At 38.5% G+C, this 19,375-nt stretch overlaps 1 protein-coding gene across 1 annotated transcript in view; it reads right to left on the reverse strand.

Moving 5' to 3' along the window:
• Window positions 1-8,264: 8,264 nt before the first annotated feature.
• Window positions 8,265-19,375, reverse strand: part of LOC126284367 (protease inhibitors-like) — a 58,985-nt gene continuing 47,874 nt past the window's right edge. The window contains exons 4-5 of the mRNA XM_049983238.1: window positions 17,860-17,979; window positions 8,265-8,462 (exon numbers count right to left, since the gene is read on the reverse strand). Coding sequence (XP_049839195.1) covers window positions 17,867-17,979 — 113 coding nt within the window. The 3' untranslated portion in view covers window positions 8,265-8,462; window positions 17,860-17,866. The remainder of the gene's footprint in view (window positions 8,463-17,859; window positions 17,980-19,375) is intronic.

Raw genomic sequence — 19,375 nt, forward strand, 5'->3', positions numbered from 1 at the left:
GCCGTAAAACCTGGACTGGGGAGCAATGGAAGAATGGCGCACTAGTCTTGTTTACCACTGTTTCCAACTTCCGGCCGAGTTTAGGTCCCAAGAGTGGAACATAACTTGGGTTCACCGATGATTTGGTAGCCATATCGTGGTATTTCATAGGAGCTTCGGTTACCCTTCAAGGTGGCATTACTGCCAAGGGCTGGGCGACCAGTTTATGGTGCAATGTTTGTTCCGAAACGGTGTTCCAAGACGACAGGGATCCTGTTCACAGCGATCACATCGCCCAGGATTGGTTTTGTGTGCACGAGGATGAATTGTCAGATATCTCCTGGCTGTCACAGTCACCAGATCTCAATAGCACTGAGGCTTTGTGGTCTACTTTAGAGAGAGAGGTCCGTGATCGCTACCCACCCCCATCATCGTTACCCAAACTTGCCACTATTCTGCTGGTAGAACGGTATAAGATTCCCTTTAAATCCATACGGCACCTGCATTTATCAATTCCGAGAGGATTGGAAGCTGTTTTTGAATGCCAGTGGTTTCACTGCGCCGTGTTAGGCATAGTAATGTGTGTTGTTTTTTTGGTGCACCTATACCTTTTGTTCACCTCCTGTAGCTGTAATATCATCTGCCTATGCTTGTATTTCCAGATTTCCACCCAGACAGATGATCTTCCTATAAACTTCGTAATTTATTGTACGGGATGTTTCAAAAAGATTCGTCAGTTTTTGCAAGACTGTTTTAATGAAGATGAAACCTAAGTGGTATTTTAATTGCAGCGTCGAATATAGACGTTCACCTGCCATATGTTGCCTATACTAGCAGTTGGAGATAGGTGTCTCCCAGACTGAGATAGCTCGCTTGTTCATCGCACAGACGCGCGGGTTTAGCCGAGCGGTCTCAGGCGCTGCAGTCATGGACTGTGCGGCTGGTCCCGGCGGAGGTTCGAGTCCTCGCTCGGGCATGGGTGTGCGTGTTTCTCCTTAGGATAATTTAGGTTTTTAGTGTGTAAGCTTAGGGACTGATGACCTTAGCAGTTAAGTCCCATAAGATTTCACCCAATGCGTGGCTAGTCAGGAAGGAGGCAACACAACAGCTACAAACGTCTTCTGTTATCCGTTTCAGCAGGTGCAGGTCAGTTGCACCTTCGTGTAAGAGGATTTCTTAACAGTGAGCTGCCTCAGGTTCTGCGTCTTTGCGCATACGCTTTCAACGACACTGGGTGGAGTGCGTTGCCACATAGGAACATCATTGAATGCAGTGACTCAAACATGCTCTCAAAACTGTGGCACGAGTCTCACTGTGAAGCGCTGGTCTGTCGTACAACTTTTATCTGGAAGGTAATTTAAGAAGTACGCCACTGTTATATTTGCATGAATGTAAAATATAAACTCTTGTAACAACAGACGGTAGATTTGAAACTAATAACTTCGCACTACTGTGGGTAACTTATAATGAACCCCCAATACACTATTTGCATCGATATAGGTGATACACAGAGTGGTCCATTGATCGTGACCGCGCCAAATATCTCACGAAATAAGCGTCAAACGAAAAAACGACAAAGAACGAAACTCGTCTAGCTTGAAGGGGGAAACCAGATGGCGTTATGGTTGTTCAAAATGTTCAAATGTGTGTGAAATTTTATGGCACTTAACTGCTAAGGCCATCAGTCCTTAAGCTTACACAATACTTGACCTAAATTATCCTAAGGACAAACACACACACCTATGCGCGAGGCAGAACTCGAACCTCCGCCGGGACCAGCCGTACAGTCTATGACTGCAGCGCCTAAGACCGCTCGGCTAATCCCGCGCCGCGCGCTGTGGTTGGCCCGCTAGGTGGCGCTGCCGTAGGTCAAACGGATTTCAACAGTTTTTTCTTTTTTTTAATAGGAACCCCCACTTTTTAATACACATTCGTGTAGTACGTTAAGAAATATGAATGTTTTATTTAGACCACTTTTTTCGCTTTGTGATAGATGGCGCTGTAATAGTCACAAACATATGGCTCACATTTTTAGAGGAACAGTTGGTAACTGGTAGGTTTTTTAAATTAAAATACAGAACGTAGATACGTTTAAACATTTTACTTCGGTTGTTCCCATGTGGTACATGTACCATTGTGTACTTATCATTTCTGACAACGCATGCTGTTACTGCGTGATTACCTGTAAATACCACATTAATGCAATAAATGCTCAAAATGATGTCCGTCAACCTCAAAGTATTTGTCAAAACGTGTAATGACAGTCCTCTCAACAGCGAGTAGTTCGCCTTCCGTAATGTTCGCACATACATTGACAATGCGCTGACGCATGTTGTCAGGCGTTGTCGGTGGATCGCAATGGCAACTATCCTTCAACTTTCCCCCCAGAAAGAAATCCGGGGACGTCAGATCCGGTGAACGAGAGGGCCATGGTATGGTGCTTCGACGACCAATCCACCTGGCATGAAATATGCTCTTCAACACCGCTTCAACCGCACGCGAGCTATGTGCCGGACATCCATCATGTTGGAAGTACATCGCCACTCTGTCATGCAGTGAAACATCTTTTAGTAACATCAGTAGAACATTACGTAGGAAATCAGCTTACATTGCACCATTTAGATTGCCATCGATAAAATGGGGGCCAATTATCCTTCCTCCCATACTGCCGCACCATACATTAACCCGCCAAGGTCGCTGATGTTCCACATGTCTGAGCCATCGTGGATTTTCCGTTGCCCAATAGTGCATATTATGCCGGTTTACGTTTCCGCTGTTGGTGAATGACGCTTTGTCGCTAAATAGAACGCGTGCAAAGAATCTGTCATCGTCCCCGTGATTTCTCTTGTTCCCGGTGGCAGACCTGGTGCATAGAAATATGGTACGGATGCAATCGATGTTGGTATAGCATTCTCAACACCGACGTTTTTGCGATTCCCGATTCTCGCGCAATTTGTCTGCTTGTGCTGTACGGATTAGCCGCGACAGCAGCTAAAACACCTACTTGGGCATCATCATTTGTTGCAGGTCGTGGTTGACGTTTCACATGTGGCTGAACACTTCTTGTTTCTTTAAATAACGTAACTATCCGGCGAACATTCCGGACACTTGGATGATGTCGTCCAGGATACCGAGCAGCATACATAGCACACGCCCGTTGGGCATTTTGATCACAATAGCCATACATCAAGACGATATCGACATTTTCCGCAATTGGTAAACGGTCCATTTTTACACGGGTAATGTATCACGCAGAAAATACCGTCCGGACTGACGGAATGTTATGTGATACCACGTACTTATACGTTTGTGACTACTACAGCGCCATCTATCACAAAGCGGAAAAAGTGGTCCAACTAAAACATTCATATTTCTTTACGCACTAAACGAATATGTAATAAAAATGGGGGTTCCTATTTTGAAAAACGCAGTTGATATCCGTTTGACCTATGGCAGCGCCATCTAGCGGCCCAATCATAGCGCCATCTGGTTTCCTCCTTCAAGCTAGACGAGTTTCGTTCTTTGCAGTTTTTTCGTTTGATGCTTATTTCGTGAGATATTTGGCCCGGTTACTATCAATGAACCACCCTGTATAGCTTAGTGAAATCGGATCAGTCCTTTCGAAACATCCTGTAATTCCCGCTGATCACTTGCAATAACTTCCATCCTTTTTTATTAAAGCATTGAACATATTCCGCAACAAATTTAAATTAAAAAATTATGCTAGCAATAGTATTGCTCAAATTCTTTTCAACAGTAAAGACAAGATTCTACCTTTAAAACAGAGTGTAATTTATATATTTCCGCAGTCTGTGTGAGGTGTAGAACCAATCTGAATGAGAATGAAAAGAACTGGAGACTGAAAAAAAGAAAAATTGCACCTTTGCTGAATACCCTTTGAATGTCATTCTTGTTATTTTAAATGTGATGTTCTCCATAGAGGAATTAGAGGCAAAAACATAAGGTTACTTGAAATTCTGACTATTAGTAAACACCAAGAAAAAACTGAGATGATTCTTAGTGACCAAACAGACTAAGCAGCATCCAATTAATATTTTTCTCACCATTATGTAATATGCCTTTTTTATGCGTTCCCCATCCGCATTTTAATAGACTCCTTTCCCCCGTCCACTCCCTCCCCCCTCCGCTTTTTCACGGGTTTTTCATCACATTTCCCAGTTCGTCCATGTAAGATAACAGTTTGTGCCATTGTTCACTTGTTCGACGTTTTTCGCCTATACAATCCTTCACTTTTACCCTTGAGTATGAAATAATGTGATTCATTTGTTCAGACCCTCTGCGTTTGTTTCAATATGCTTCTATATTTGTATCGATGTATAGTAGTAAAATGTCACATATCTTTGAAAAACAATCTTTATCCGCCTATTAACTCAGATGATGTCGTGTGAACTGCCTGTTCAGTTTTAAATTATCTGAGGATGACCTAGAAACCCGGAAGCCGGTTCATATCGAACTATTAAACGTTATTGTGCAACATTAATTCTGTATTTGTAAGTGCACATAGACGCAAAAGCAACCAGTCTCTCAGTTACCATGCGTGAATCGAACGGGATATAAACTTAATAAGAGTTGCGATGAAAATTATCCTATGCCTCACACTTCACAGTGATTCGCATTGGAACCTAAATCCCGCTTTCGCGGCCGTATTTCTTACTGGGTTACATATCCAAGACTCATGTCCATCCATCACAATTGTAGTTCTGACCATACATAAAGTTTCACAACGTCGCGCAGCTGACTCCAGAGTGAAGCAGACCATAGGCAGGGGTTAAAACACGCTCCATCAATTCATTTTTCTGGGAGGTGCTTATCCAAAAAGATACCGAGGTGAGCAGAGTTTATACAATACCAAAAAGCTCCTGCAGAAGTCAAGCTGAGAGGGCAGTCGTGTATGGGTAGCTCAGCAACATAAAGTATGAGCAGTGACTGGTGATACGTACTCTTATGGTATTCGTGTACATGACACAGCTTTGGAAGTAAAACTGTAGAGGGAAGACTTGAATACGGTAATCAGGTTGAAATGGATGTAGATTTCGGTAGCTATTCGGGATGAAGAAGCCTGAACAGGATATACTAGCGTGGAGCTATGCACCAAACCAGTCTTCGAAGTGAAGACAACAACAATTCAGTGCAACACGCACCATCCTCTTACCTGGCTTTTCAATCTGATGCGTGTATATAAACTCACTGAAAATATTAGCGCTGATTGCTACTGATTAGAATGTAAGCATTCTTCGCTATTTTTATCTTCATTGCCTGTCTTATTAGACATTTTACAGGTTTACTGAAAGACAATAAATAAAAAATAGGAAATGTCCAGATTTGCACATACTTAATCTACAATTTTCCGTAGCATCTTCTCCTATTAATGAAATGGCTCTTAACTTCTCTGATGAAAACACGGAACGAAGTACGAAGGCTAAAGTAAGTTCATCGTCACTTTCACCCGTACTCAGATGTGTAGTCCCATGTTTCTCCCGTCATGTCTTTCCAAACTCTGGCTGGTATTGTGGTCTCTGGATTTGTTTCTGTATGAAGCATTTTTGTTTATATTCATCAGTGTGCTTCGGAGTTACTTTTATTTTCATTTTTTTGCATGTATCTTCAGTGTCAATAGTGTCTCCTTTTCTGCTATCTTTTACGCAGTCGAGAATGCGTATTTCCCCAGCTTGTTCTTCACTTTCTGCTCTCGCCACAAGTATTTGGATATAGTTTCTTATGTTAATGTGTGGTGAGAAACAATTTGTTGTAGTTTCAATTTTTTATTCTTTATTGCCCTTTTCTGTACGATTCTACAATCACTTTACAATTTATTTAATTTCTATACGTTCCCGGTAGTGCATAACAACGAGTATCATTATCTTCGTCGTTATTCTTAAGCTAGGATACTCTACAACATAAGTTACGAATGCTTGGTCTAGACGAGGCCATTGCGCATTATTATTAATTACTTTAGAATCTTTTAATTTATGATTTGATATCTATATTCAACCTAAGTCAGATTCTCAGCTTTCCTTGCATATCTGCAGAAAACTCGGCCTAGGTATCACTTGCACTGGCTATCCATGTACTCCCCAGAAAAGCAACACGCAAATTTTTCCGTCAGTTTTGATTGGAAAGAGCGGAATTTGTTGTGGGACATCTTTGAATATTTCCACTTCAGCCCCTACAATTTCATGAAGTTCGGATAGGTGGCGACGCTGTCTAGCCTTCAAAATGGCGTCTGTATCGGTGATGCCATTGAGTTTCTTTTGGCGGAAGACTAGAGTATCGCAGATATTCATAGGCGCTTGCAGAATGTAAAGGGAAACCTGGCAGTTAAAAAAGCATGGTGAGCAGTCGGGTGAGGTGTGTTTCATCTGCAAGGTCGGCCGGCCCCACACAGCTGCGACTTCTGCAAACTGGGAACGTGCGAACACTCTCACTCGAGTTGATCGATGGGTTACAGTCGAACACCTCGCTGCTCAACTGGACGTCTCTGTTGGTAGTGCTGACACACTCGTCCAACAGCTGGGACACTCAGTGTGTGTACCCTATGCATTCCTCGCCGCCTACAGAAGAGCAACGAAGGACCACCTGTGCAAAATGAAAGATGGGAAGCGGTACGTGGTTTATGGGTAGGTTATTTATGCAGCAAAACTTTGGCTCCGACGTTAACGTGTAGAGTCTTACCATACGAGCATACAGGTCTTGAGGAAATAATAAGGTTTTGTAGCCAAAAGAATGGGGAATCTTGTGGTGTATTAGAACCCTGAATAAAACCAACCTGCTTTGTTGAATTCCCCTTGTACACAACAAAGAGTACAGCAGAGAGCGGACACCATTGTCGTCCCCTTCGTAACTGGTGTATATGGGCACAGAATTAACATAATTGTAATAATCACCAACTAACGGTTGGGCTATTGTCCATCACAAGCGGAAGGATAAATGTTGAACAAAAAGAAAAATGATTTTGTTTGACATGTCTTCTATTCAGTGTTAAAGACGAATATGTGCTTTTGACAACTTGTCGATGTGAAGTTAAACCACTATTACGCCAAAGACGACATCATTTTCGCAACACAAAAAGCTCTAACCCTCCCTCCAAATCCTCGAACATTTTGCACCTCGTCTTCTGTATCTGTGTCCTCTGCCACATCATACTCCTGCATAATCTTCTTAATCCTTCCGCCCCTAACCCTATCCCCCTCTCTCAGAGAGAACACCTTGAGATTCCTATACCTGCCTCAGACTTTACACCAACATTTCTGTTTATCTCTACTACTATTCACCGCTGGCATTAGCATAGCCCACCTCACATCTACTTTCATCCAACGAAACTTACAGCACCACCTCCTAACTAAACACGAAATCCGCCCAGTGATTTAACCATCCTCCCAGCCTTAACAGCACACTCCTCCCTCCCCCCCCCCCCCCATATGAAAGAGTGCCTCATATCCCCGTTTCTTTCTCTTACTTTCGAACAGCTCTGTTCCTGGGCCACCTCCGTCAGCCACACATTCTTTCTAAACACTCAACGCCTATTACTGACTTCTCAATTAGCAAAAAAGCATTTAAAGAAAGTGGCATCTCCTATTTAAGAACACCTCAGAAAAGTCATCACAAATGCAATTTATAAAATTTAGTAATTCAGAACTAGTCAGCTCTTAAAACCGCTTTCATATATGTTTCTTGATAGTGAATCATAACAGCCCCGTCCCTATCCCCCCTCCAATCCTCCCAACCGCCGCCGACCTACTTCCTGCGTGAGGGAGGGATGAAATAACAATAAAGGGAAAAACGTATTATTTCGCCCCTTCTTCCACCATGGTAACTTGTTTCTTTGGTTGTATATCAGAGGCTCTAGACCTGCTGTATAAGGTCTTTGCTCGAAAAAAAATATCACAACGAAAATTTTTATGTCGAATTGATTGTGAAACATGATCTGAAAACTCTCGATTATTTTACTTCGATGTGGGTTTCCCCACTAAACAAAGTCGTATAGGCAATATAGAAACTGAAACGTCTGAAGAATATCTGCTATGCAGAGGATATAATATTGCTAAACTTCTCATGAACTAAAGAGTAGTAGCTGGCACTGGAAACCACACAAATAATAACCAACACTTAATATCACCTAAGTAGAAAACTAATGTTTGTAAGAAATAATATGAGATGGTTGCAGTGTAGCGATTACCACAGTTGTCTCATTGTTTCCTCTGTGTTTAATAAAGTAGAAGTACGACTCTTGAGAGAGTAGGGAAACTGTCAGTGAATGGCGAAGATACACAACCCTGACATTTTATTAACAGAAAATATATTGGTTTTTGTTTGAAACAGAAACAGAAGGTGCGAAAGAGGAGGACAGAGTTGATGAGAAACGAGTATCACAGGCTGTTGCTCCCACGCCCAGGAAAGTTTCCAGCGTTTCACCACATGGCTGTTGAGTCAGGGCAGCTCCAAAATCCTTCGTTGATTGGTAACTGCAAAGAGAGAGTCGATTATTAGAAATTTGACAATACGGTCACGAGCTCCACAAAGACAACATCAGTTCATGGTATCCTGTATCATAACAGCACGACAATTGACCACTAGATATCATGGGAGACAAACCCACCAGTGTAAATGGAGGTTGGGAATACTTTCTTCTCAACAAAGACGCAGAAAGAGGAGATTGGGCCGGCTAGGAGACCTGAGTGACTTCGACTGTCCACTAGTCATTGGCTGTCACCTGAGTAACAAATCCGTCAGCAACTTTTCAATACTTCTAAAGCTCCCTGACTGTTGGTGACGAGAAGTGGAAACGCTAAGGAACAGCCATGACCAAACCAAGACCAGGCAGACCCCACACGCTGATGGACTGGGACCATCGACCACTATGAAGAGTGGTTATAAGAAATGGTATGAAATAAGCGTAAAAAATCACTTGTGTGTTCAAAGTGCTATCAGCAGGTAGCTAGCACAATGACTGTGTTACTGGAAACGAGTGATTGGGAAAGATGAATCACTCTATATCCTATAGCAATTCAATGGAAGGATTTGGATTAGGCGAATGGCTGAAGAACATTACCTGCCATCATGTGTAGTGCCAGCAGTGAAGTACAGAGGAGGCAGTGTTACGGTGTGGCGTTTAAAATATGTAAATACTAAATGTGTAAGGACACAAACACATTTCCTAGCATTGTGTACACTGCACAGTAGAGGAACAGTTGGTCTATCAGCATACAATGCTCCCTGTCATAACATTATTTTATAATAAAAACAGTTTTTATATACAAATTTTTAACAATTTTATTTTTCAAATAATAATTTCGGCATCAATCAAGATTTTGTAAGAAACTACTGAGATCTGACTCATTTGTGAAAAAATGTAAGTGCCAGCACACTGGCATGTAAGAGTAATAAAATTAAAAAATCTCAGTTAAAATAAAAATTCAAAATCATGAAACTCAGTATTATTATTATTCATTGTATTTAATCCATTGTATCTGATTTAATCTGCCCATCTTCAAAAAATGAAAGTCACAATTAGTTATTAATTTCAAATATCTAGTTCTTAAACTCATTATTAAACCCCATACAAATTTTTCTCCATCTGCTATTAAAATATTCACATCCAGTAATATAATATAAAACATTTACTTCTAGCTCACTATTTAAAAAAAATAGAGTTGCTTGCATTATTAAGCTTCTCGAGTAGAGGCTCCACTTATACAGAAAAAATGTTATTAAACATTTTTTTTGTTTTTCTTATTAAATTGTATATATCATATACTTCTGAAGAGAGAGCAGAAACCATATGCAATACACTGGAATTGAAGTATTTGATTCTGAATGTAATAATAATGAATAATTTTTTGAAAGATTTCTTGAAACCTTCAGCTGCCATTCTCTTTATTTCACGTATAATTGTGCAATTCCGGCCTTAGGACATTTTCAAGTATTTTATGGATGATTTTTTAGTTGTAGATTCTGTTATGTACATTGTTACTCCTAATATAGTGTGAACATATTGGATTTATTTTATTAGCGTCTAGGGGCAATGACATACATGATGTAATCTATTACAAATAAATCATCCATAACATACTTGAAAATGGCCTAAAGCCGAAATTATATGATCATACATGAAATAAAGAGAATGGTGGCTGAAGGCTTCCAGAAATAAAAAAAAACTCAGCACAATTGTGAACCCTATCACATTGAGAATTACAGAATAATCAATAACATCCATGTGGCAATGCATCTATTTTATTTTCCAGAATAGAAATTTTATCATAAAAGGCACTCAATGGCTTTTTGTTTACCTCAATTGAAGAAATTTGATGTTTCATGCTTCATTTTAAATTCATACTTCTGTAATGTTCTGTGCTGTTGAACAAATAATCTATATAATCTTCTTAGCTTATTTTATTTTAAACAACATGTTTCCTAATACCATTCGATTTTTTTCTATCCAGTCACCAACTTTATAAGAATACATTTTTGCTCTCAGACCACAAATATCTTCCTTTTCTTTTCTGTTACATGCATTTTTTCTACAACATCCAATTTTTTACAACTTTCTTGTTTTCTTGTGAAATATACATCTGCTGGATGGTCGCTAAAACCAAATTTATCATATTTTAATTCTATTTTAAGTTTATAACTATATAGTCAAAATCATACATCACCTCTGTAGATGAATCAAATACTCTCATACCAATGCAGACAAGTTTCTTAAACAAAATTTTAGTTTTATTCATATGAATTGCACCAAAATTTTCAAAAAAATATTGATCTTCCTTTGAAGTTTGGCTTTGCCACAAATTTCTAACATTTATCTCCATCTGAAATTCGTTTTATATCCACTCTTTTCCTAATATTTTACATCGTTTTCCCAAATACTAAAATGTCCATCAGTTTGTTGAAATCTTTTTCAAAATCTTTCTTTGCTTTCATTTCTCAATCAACCAAACCGTTTAAATACATATAAAATAAATCATAGTATATACAGAGGTGACTGTAGTGCCAATTTGTATGGAAATACATCAAATTTTCTCTCGGATAGTTCGCTATTGCCGAATCGCACGGTATGGAGCGCTGTCAGCAATTGTGTTAAAGATGGCTGCAGTCACTGGACCCGAACATACTAGCTGTGTGTTTTGAATCGCAGTCAGCGACAACAGCCCAGCATAATTTTCGTACCAAGTGCGCTAAAGATCCTCTAAGTAGACCTACAATTTATGAGGGCATAAATGTTTTGTAGAAATAGGGTGCTCAGTAAGTTTCTCCATGACAGAACCATCAATGGAATAGTGTACATCGATACATTACAACAATTTTTGATACCACAGATCTATGAAGATGACCAAGAACGAAATGTGTACTTCATGCATGTTGGTGCACCACCCCCACTACCTGGCTCACGTCTGGGATTTTCTCAGTGACCGCTTTTCAGGTCAATGGATTGGTTGTGATGCTCCAATTGCATGGCCCTCACTTCCCCCGACTTGACACCATTCGATTTTTGTAAGCGGATTCATCAAAGATATCGTGTTTGTACCTCCTGTGCCAGCTTTTCTACCTGAACGTAGAGCAAGAATTTACACCACCACTGAGCAAGTTACATCTGCTATGATACAGTGAGTTTGGGAAGAAACTGCCAGACAGTGTAGCGTGCAGTTCTAGATGCTTCAGTTTGGAACCACGTGACCGTTACAGTCGCAGGTTCGAATCCTGCCTCGGGCATGGATGTCTGATGTCCTTAGGTTGGTTAGGTTTAAGTAGTTCTAAGTTCTAGGGGACTAATGACCTCAGAAGTTAAGTCCCATAGTGCTTACCGTTTTTGGGAGGAACTTCTGATGGGACGTATGCAGGATAACCAATGGAAGACACATATAACATCTTTAGTTTAAGGGACAACATCTTTCGTTTCCCTACAAAATAACACTAAACTCTGCTCTATATCATCTTTCAATACATTTATACGAATTTTTAAAGTTGTAAAGTCCTTTTTCAAACACTTTATACTGTTTAAGGTTTGTATAGTGAACTTCATAATTATTTTCATTGTCCAGAGAAGCCAACTTACTTTCTTTAGGTACAGGCACAATTTTAGTTTCAGGAGCTAATGGTATGTCTTTACGTAAATCAGGCAGTTCTTTAGGATATTTTAGATCTGTTTGAAATACATACCCAGTTAAGTGTCTTATTTTTTAGAGTCATACGATTCTGGACCATCCCATTCAAATCCCACATAGTGTGAATAAAAATCTCTTGGTGTACATTCCGCGTCAATTCAGGACACTCCAAGCTTTCGACCACTACCTCCATGGTCGTCATCAGGGCTAAAAGTGACTGTCGTGAATTAGCGAGGCTCCCACTTTTATATGTAAGGGACGGATTCTGATTGGCTGGAATACATCATAGCAACAGCGAAATGGCGCGTAGTGAAGTGGTGCCCTCTACTTCCATAGATGTAGTTTCTATCCCACATTGCTTGCAGCGCCATCCCTTGAATCAGGAGGAAAGGTGCAGGAAGTTTTTCTCTGTGTAACTGTACAGATTGTTTTCATCTAAATATGCCAAGTAATTTGAAAACTTTTTTACATCATAATCTTTCATAACATTGGGATGCACCACCTCTTATTCCTCATGTAATAATCGTAGTGGTTGTCCAGTCATTTTTAGCATTTCATTTCAATTTAACCCAGGTACAGGAAAATTCCAAGATGGAACATGTCATACTTATTTATACAAGTTTTTCTAAAATTTTCATACGATCAACCAATAACAAAACATCAGTTTAAGGATACAAATCGTGATAGTCACAAAAAATTATATTAAATTTTTCCCAAACTAATTTTGCATGTTTATAATCTTCATCATTTATTTCACAGTCATTTAGGTTTTTGTAAAATTCTGCTTTTGCTGGAACTGTGTTCCTCCGAATTTCTTCTAAGAATCCTTATAATAATATGGATAGACACCTTTTCTTATCACTAGATTGTCTAAATCATCGGGGAAAAATTTCCTAATGTTTCTCATCTTATTCTTCCATAAATTTGACGACAGTTTGTCAAGACATGAAGCCATGAATGTAAATATGTCAGTAAATCTCATCTTCAAATTTTCTGTTGTCTTGCCAAAACTAATATGTCTTCATTACTGGGTATCAAATATATTGTTTTTTATCATAAACAAGTTCTTTTATGAACTAATAAGAATTTTGTTCTGTGAGATCATGTACAGAAATTGCAACAAAATTAGAAATCTTCAGTTATATTGCTACAAAATTAGATTTCTTCAGTTGTAAATTACATACATTAAATAATAGACTTATATATTTTCCTCTTAAATGACCATGATGATGAAGTATCTTATTGTTTTTTGTATAATACTGTCTAGATAATGAGCATATTTTAGATCATGTATGTCTTGACTGTTCTGCAACCATTAATGGTCTCATTTCTTCAATTTCAGGATAAATCCTTCCAATTTCTTCAAACCCTTTTTTCATGTGTTCACTGTATTTTTTATGATAACTTGATCCTTGATATAAGACTTGGTCCTTGTGTTTACAGGGTAATTGATATAGCAATAAAAATACTTGGTTCAAATTTTTTATATTTCATAGTATACAACTTGTGCACATTTATTCTTATAATAATAAATAAATAGTATAAAACCAGTTATTTAAGTTTAATTTTGTTAAATTTATCTTTTTGTTGCTACATTTATACTTATTTTTTAATATATACTTGTACAATTCTCTGTTAAAATCATACTCTGATAGAACAGAATAATTTTGAATAAACTTTAAAGTTTTTTTCATTTTTGGATTTGGTGACAATTAGGCACTTTTAATATCAAAATCTCAAAATCTGCATAAATAACAAATGAAACATTCTGTGTGTGTTGATAATTTTTGAGACTTACTGCGTTACAGATGAAGTGGAGAATCAACACATCACAAATAAATTTTACTTTTTTTCAGTTTGCCTCAAAACAAGCATTGATATAATTTTTGAACCAATCATGTGAATTTTATATGTTGCTCTTTCTTATGTTTTGTTATTTTTAATCGATACACTTGATATTTTTCATCAAATAAATAAACATTAATAGGTTTGTTAATTTTAGCCTCAATTTTTGAAATGTTATCAACCACTATGGCAAATTCAAAATTTTCAAGTTTCTGATCAATATCAGCCCTAACATTTTAATGTTTCATGACTCTATCCATATTTCCATTTGCAGATACACTGTAATTTTATAGCTCACAGAAAAGATTTTTTATTTTTATTTTCCACAGTAACAGATGCTTTTTATTTTTATTTTTTCTCGCTTTTCGTTGTCAGATGTGCCTCATTGTGGAACATGTCTATTAATTCCTAGTTTCTCACCAATAATTATATTTAATGTCCAGCCACAACCATGAGTCTGGAAATTAGACATTTGTGTTAAAATATTTTGTTTCCCTTCCTTAAATTTTTAGACATATCTTTTTCTGTAGTAATCCTACAATTTTGAGCTTGATACCCAACTCTCATAACTTTATTAATGGCCTTATTTTCTACTCCCAAAAAATGAAAAAATTGAAAATTTCGCTTTTTTATTAATAATTTTGATCAGGTGAACTAGAAATAAAGGTTGGAATCGTAGATGTAATCTGTAGGTTCTGAGTCACCTACTCAAATTATATACAAAGTTATCTCAACTTTCAATTTCGTTAAGAATGAAAACGAAAATTTAGCTATTTACAAATGAATCACATATACAATGTAAATAAGTGACTCAGAAGCAACAAATTCTATCTACTCGTCTGTATAAGACCAAATACCTCACTGTGAGTAGAGAGAAAGATGACAGAGCTTTAGATGTAGATGTTAAAATCTTTCAAAGAGTTAAAAAAATTCAAATCTCCAGAGGCAAAACTCAGTGAAAGGATTGAGATGGAGCAGGAAATAATGAATTGAGGCAGGGAACAGGACAAGGTTTGCACATAGAAAGCTACTGAAGTCCCAGTTTCCACAGAGATCGACAAACTACTGTACAGAAATACAACTCATCATCCTATACAGCGTAGAGACCTGCACTATGACACTCCTAACATTTCAGAATGCTGCTATGAGGCAGATTTTTGGAGCAATAAAAGATGGAAACAATCATAACACAAAATGTAAAACCGCCAAGTTTAGGAATTTTATAAAACGTTGCACATTGGGGCTGTGATTAGAGAGAGGAGACAGGTGATACTAGCACATAAAGCATCAAGAAGGCCAGATCACCAGTCAGGTGCTGGGAGAAGACATGAGAAGCAACAGACCGATGGGAATACTGCAACACAGACGAACTGATGGGATCAGAGAAGATGTGTTTACGATGGGACTAACTGGAGAAGAGTACATGGACAGATCTAGAAGGAGGAGGCTGATTGGCGAGTCCAAAAACCGACTGCAGTTTGTGGGGCCAAATTAGTAACTAACTAGGTAGCCAACTAAGTAAGTATGTACGTATATCGTACAGAATACAGTGGAAGAGCGACACAACGACCATATGCTGAGCTGCTTCACAGTGACTGCAACTATATCACAGTAATTTTCCTTCTGTGTTTTGTGTTGCGCATTTTTGTTATTGTATATTACAGGTTTTCCACTATTTTCAAGGTATTTTCACAGCAACAATGGTATCTTTCCTAACGAACTGAATGAGTCATAGTTACATTATTACTGTGTAACTATCCACGGCAAACCATAGGCACCTTATACCAAAATACTAGGAAAGTATCCTTGAAGAATTGTTAATGGAGTTTGGGTTTACCCTGTCTATATCTCAATTTGTATAAAGGTGGCATAATAGTATGTATTTGTGATACACTATTTCAGTTTCTGAAGCATAGAATTCTCCCAGATAAATTGAAGTTTTATGGGATTGGTGGTACAGCTGACCAATAGACAATGTCACATCTAATCAAAACAATGCAGAAAGCTGTACATAGTAATTCAAACAATATAGTCCCAGGACATTGTTCTGAATGGAGAGAAATCATGAATGGGGTACCACAAGGATCACTCTTAGGTGTACTATTGCACTGATATATGTAAACGATCTTCTGCCAAATATACATCAAGAAGGATTAGTTCTTTTTGCAGGTGACAATAGTTTTGTAATCAGTCCAAATATAAATAAACAGAAGAAATAACAAGCAATGTTCCTATAGCAGTTTCACCCTCAATTTTAAAAAGCTACCACATATTCCTCTCTACACAGCTAGGGATACCAGAGCTGATTTTATGTTTCTCATAAATTGTGTTTTCTCAGGAGAGAGAGATGCCACAGAAGTTGCTTACATGTGTTCTGTCCCCTTCCTTATGTAGAAGATGAATTATGAGAGTGGTCGCCCACTTGAGGTCTTTCGCTTTCCCAAAGCTGTTTAATAATTGCAACAACTTTATCGATTGCCTGTCCTGTATACTTTCATAGCTCAAGAGCCATCTGCCGTATATGTAGATGGTACCTTGTCCTTGAGTACGTTGATGATCTTACTGATTTCCCCCTACGTTGGTAGAGATGAACGAGGATTGATACTGGAATTGTTTCGCAAATGATGGGATCCCTGGAGACCAACATTTGGTGAGACATTCAAAATAACTTCCTACAATCTGGCAGTTACCTTCCACACTGTGAACTAGTTTTCCTTTGGATTCTTTGCAATGTATGTTTGGGGGTTTGTATTTGATCACATTGTGCTGTATGTATTTATAGATATTATGTGATATTTTTTAATGTCTTGCTCAATCAGTACCTATTAATTCTTATCTAAAGTAAGCTTCACCCCGCTGGTGATTACTGATCCAGATTTTCTCACGTTTAGTTAGGAAACTGATCCTATTCGCTTCATTTTTCTCCCAATTCCATTTCTACTAAGCATCCTGTCCTAGCTTTACTGGCGCAACTCACTCATTGTCTCATTAAGCTAGCTTTCTTGATTTCGTGTGTTGGACAGTGCACTTAGGTCCTGTGGCTGTACCCTATTGTGGTTGTTCTCACAGACCTGCAGATTTATAGTTTGCAGATTGTAGGTGAATCCTTGGATGCTGCTTAGCTTGTCCCTATCGAACTTTTTTTTTGGGGGGGGGGGCGAATCTTCTTGGTATATCTCAGAATTAGTCTAACTTTGTTATTGGAAAAGTAATTATCCGAATCTACGCTGGCATTTCTAACAACCATTGTGTTCTTGATCCTTAGTTGCGCTTTCCGTTACATGGAAAAATGGAGAACTTGGAATTCGCCGAGGTTGGAGGTTGGAGGTGTTCAGGTCTTGTCTTTTATGGCAGGTGTTTGAAAGAAGATGACTTTAGAACCAGACTGAATACTGTGAGTTGTTATTATTGCTATTATTATTATTATTATTATTATTATTACTGTTGTTGTTATTATAATGATCTTAGATTATTCACATTTATTGTATTTTGACATGTGTTTGTCCAATAAACCCGACAGCAACCAGGAGAGCCGTGTGCTGATCACGTACCCCTCTGCAAAGCATCCAGTGACGCCATTGGTAGACGTTGAGATGGCGGTCGGTCGGATCCTACCCGTCCAGAACTATACTTTTTGCAGAACTGTACTTTTTACCTTCCGTTCAATGTATTGTTTATTTTTATTATTGTAGTTTTTTCTGTTCAGAAATTTTTGATTTTATGTAATGTCGTATTCAGTGACCTTGTGTCAATAAAAAAGATATACAGCACGTTACAGATCCTCGACATACTGTCGGTTGCAACAGCAATCAGCACAGAAAAGGTATTTGTTTTAGTCTATAACCGCATTTTTTTTATTTTTTCCGAGTGGCAAACAATATACAACAATAAATACAAGCATGTAGGTACTCACAGCAGTACTAATTCTCTCGTGGGCAGTCTATGTGAGTGCACACTGTGGAACGGCCGTCGAGCATACACTGGCACAGGTTGCATCCCCTCTTGAAAACCGACCCCGGAGTGCACGCGATCGCTGCAACAGGTGAACACGCTCGCCAGATACTCACACAGCTGGTACGCGACAAATATGCAAGCTGATTTCCACAAATTAGGCAAAGATCACAAAAAAACTGTATCAAGTAGGGAAACGTAAAGTAAGAGGCCCGGAAGTAATGCTGTTACTACAGTACTGCTGCACGCTAAGTACCGCATGCATACCAGTGGCATCGCAGTGATCTGTACATAAAGTATACAAGCAGTGCTAATTCTTACTCCGGCGCACGAAGTGCCTGCTCCATTTTCCAACCTGGGCCGTGTCACCATTTGCAGTGTTCTTCTGCAGTACCTGACGGTGGTGAGATCAGCTTTCACAAGACTGTTAGCTTTCAGTTCCTACATGAGTCATTAGACGCCATCATCAAACTAAAGCACGTCGCTGTATTGCTGTTCGCCGCAGCTACAATCAACATTGAAATTATTTGTATTATTCAAAACTAAATGGTCTCAGTTTTTGGTCCACATGGCTATGTCAGAAGTACTCGTAGTAATATTAGTTCAAATTTCATCATGAAGGAGAGCATTCATGAGTTTCAAATGAGTAAAGCTATACATTAACAGGCGTAAGCTGCCACTACAGGCCAGTTGTATAGAGAGAGAGAGATGTACCTATAAAGCAGAGTACTTTGCAACACATGGTGTTTTCTGATCGATACTTCACTTTGGCGACAGATTTTAGAATCACCATAAGCAGTTTCCACCATTTTCTACAGGTTTTTTGTGGGTAGACATGAGGTCGTGTTTTGCGCAGAGTTTGTAAATATTTCGCGTTCTACATATTTCAGTGCTGTCTAATATATTACAGCTATTTGGAATGTATTGTTAATTCTTGAGGTACAGTGAATCACTAATATTCGGACATTATGATACGTTAACCTTGTAGCATCATTACTTTATTCGTAACAAAACAAACAAAACATAAACCAAGTATTATATACCGTGATGTGTCTCGTAAATAATAACATAAACTTTATTAAGATAACGAACGTAAGTTCTTTTGTAATACTACTAAAATACAACTTGGTCCTATATTCAAGTTACTTTAATATTCGGACACTTTGCTGAACTAATGATTTCAAGACAAGATTTTGCGTAACATTAAATGTTTAAGTATCTTGTCGGGTAGCCACTCTGTTTTATCACTTCTTTAAAACGCTGCGGCAAATGATCTTTTTTTAAATAGTCCACGTGTACGCTGTCCCATTCTTCTTTTAATCTCTTCAGTGTTTCCTTGGACAATACTGGTGTTTTTCTAATACGTCGCTCCAGTTCTCCCCACACATTCTCAATGTGATTGAGATCTGGTGATTGAGGTGGTGGTTGTAAGATGTTGAGGCAATTGTACAACAAATATTCCTGCACATTGCGAGCCT

Source organism: Schistocerca gregaria, chromosome 8, assembly GCF_023897955.1.
Source record: "Schistocerca gregaria isolate iqSchGreg1 chromosome 8, iqSchGreg1.2, whole genome shotgun sequence".
NCBI classification, from domain to species: Eukaryota; Metazoa; Arthropoda; class Insecta; order Orthoptera; family Acrididae; genus Schistocerca; species Schistocerca gregaria.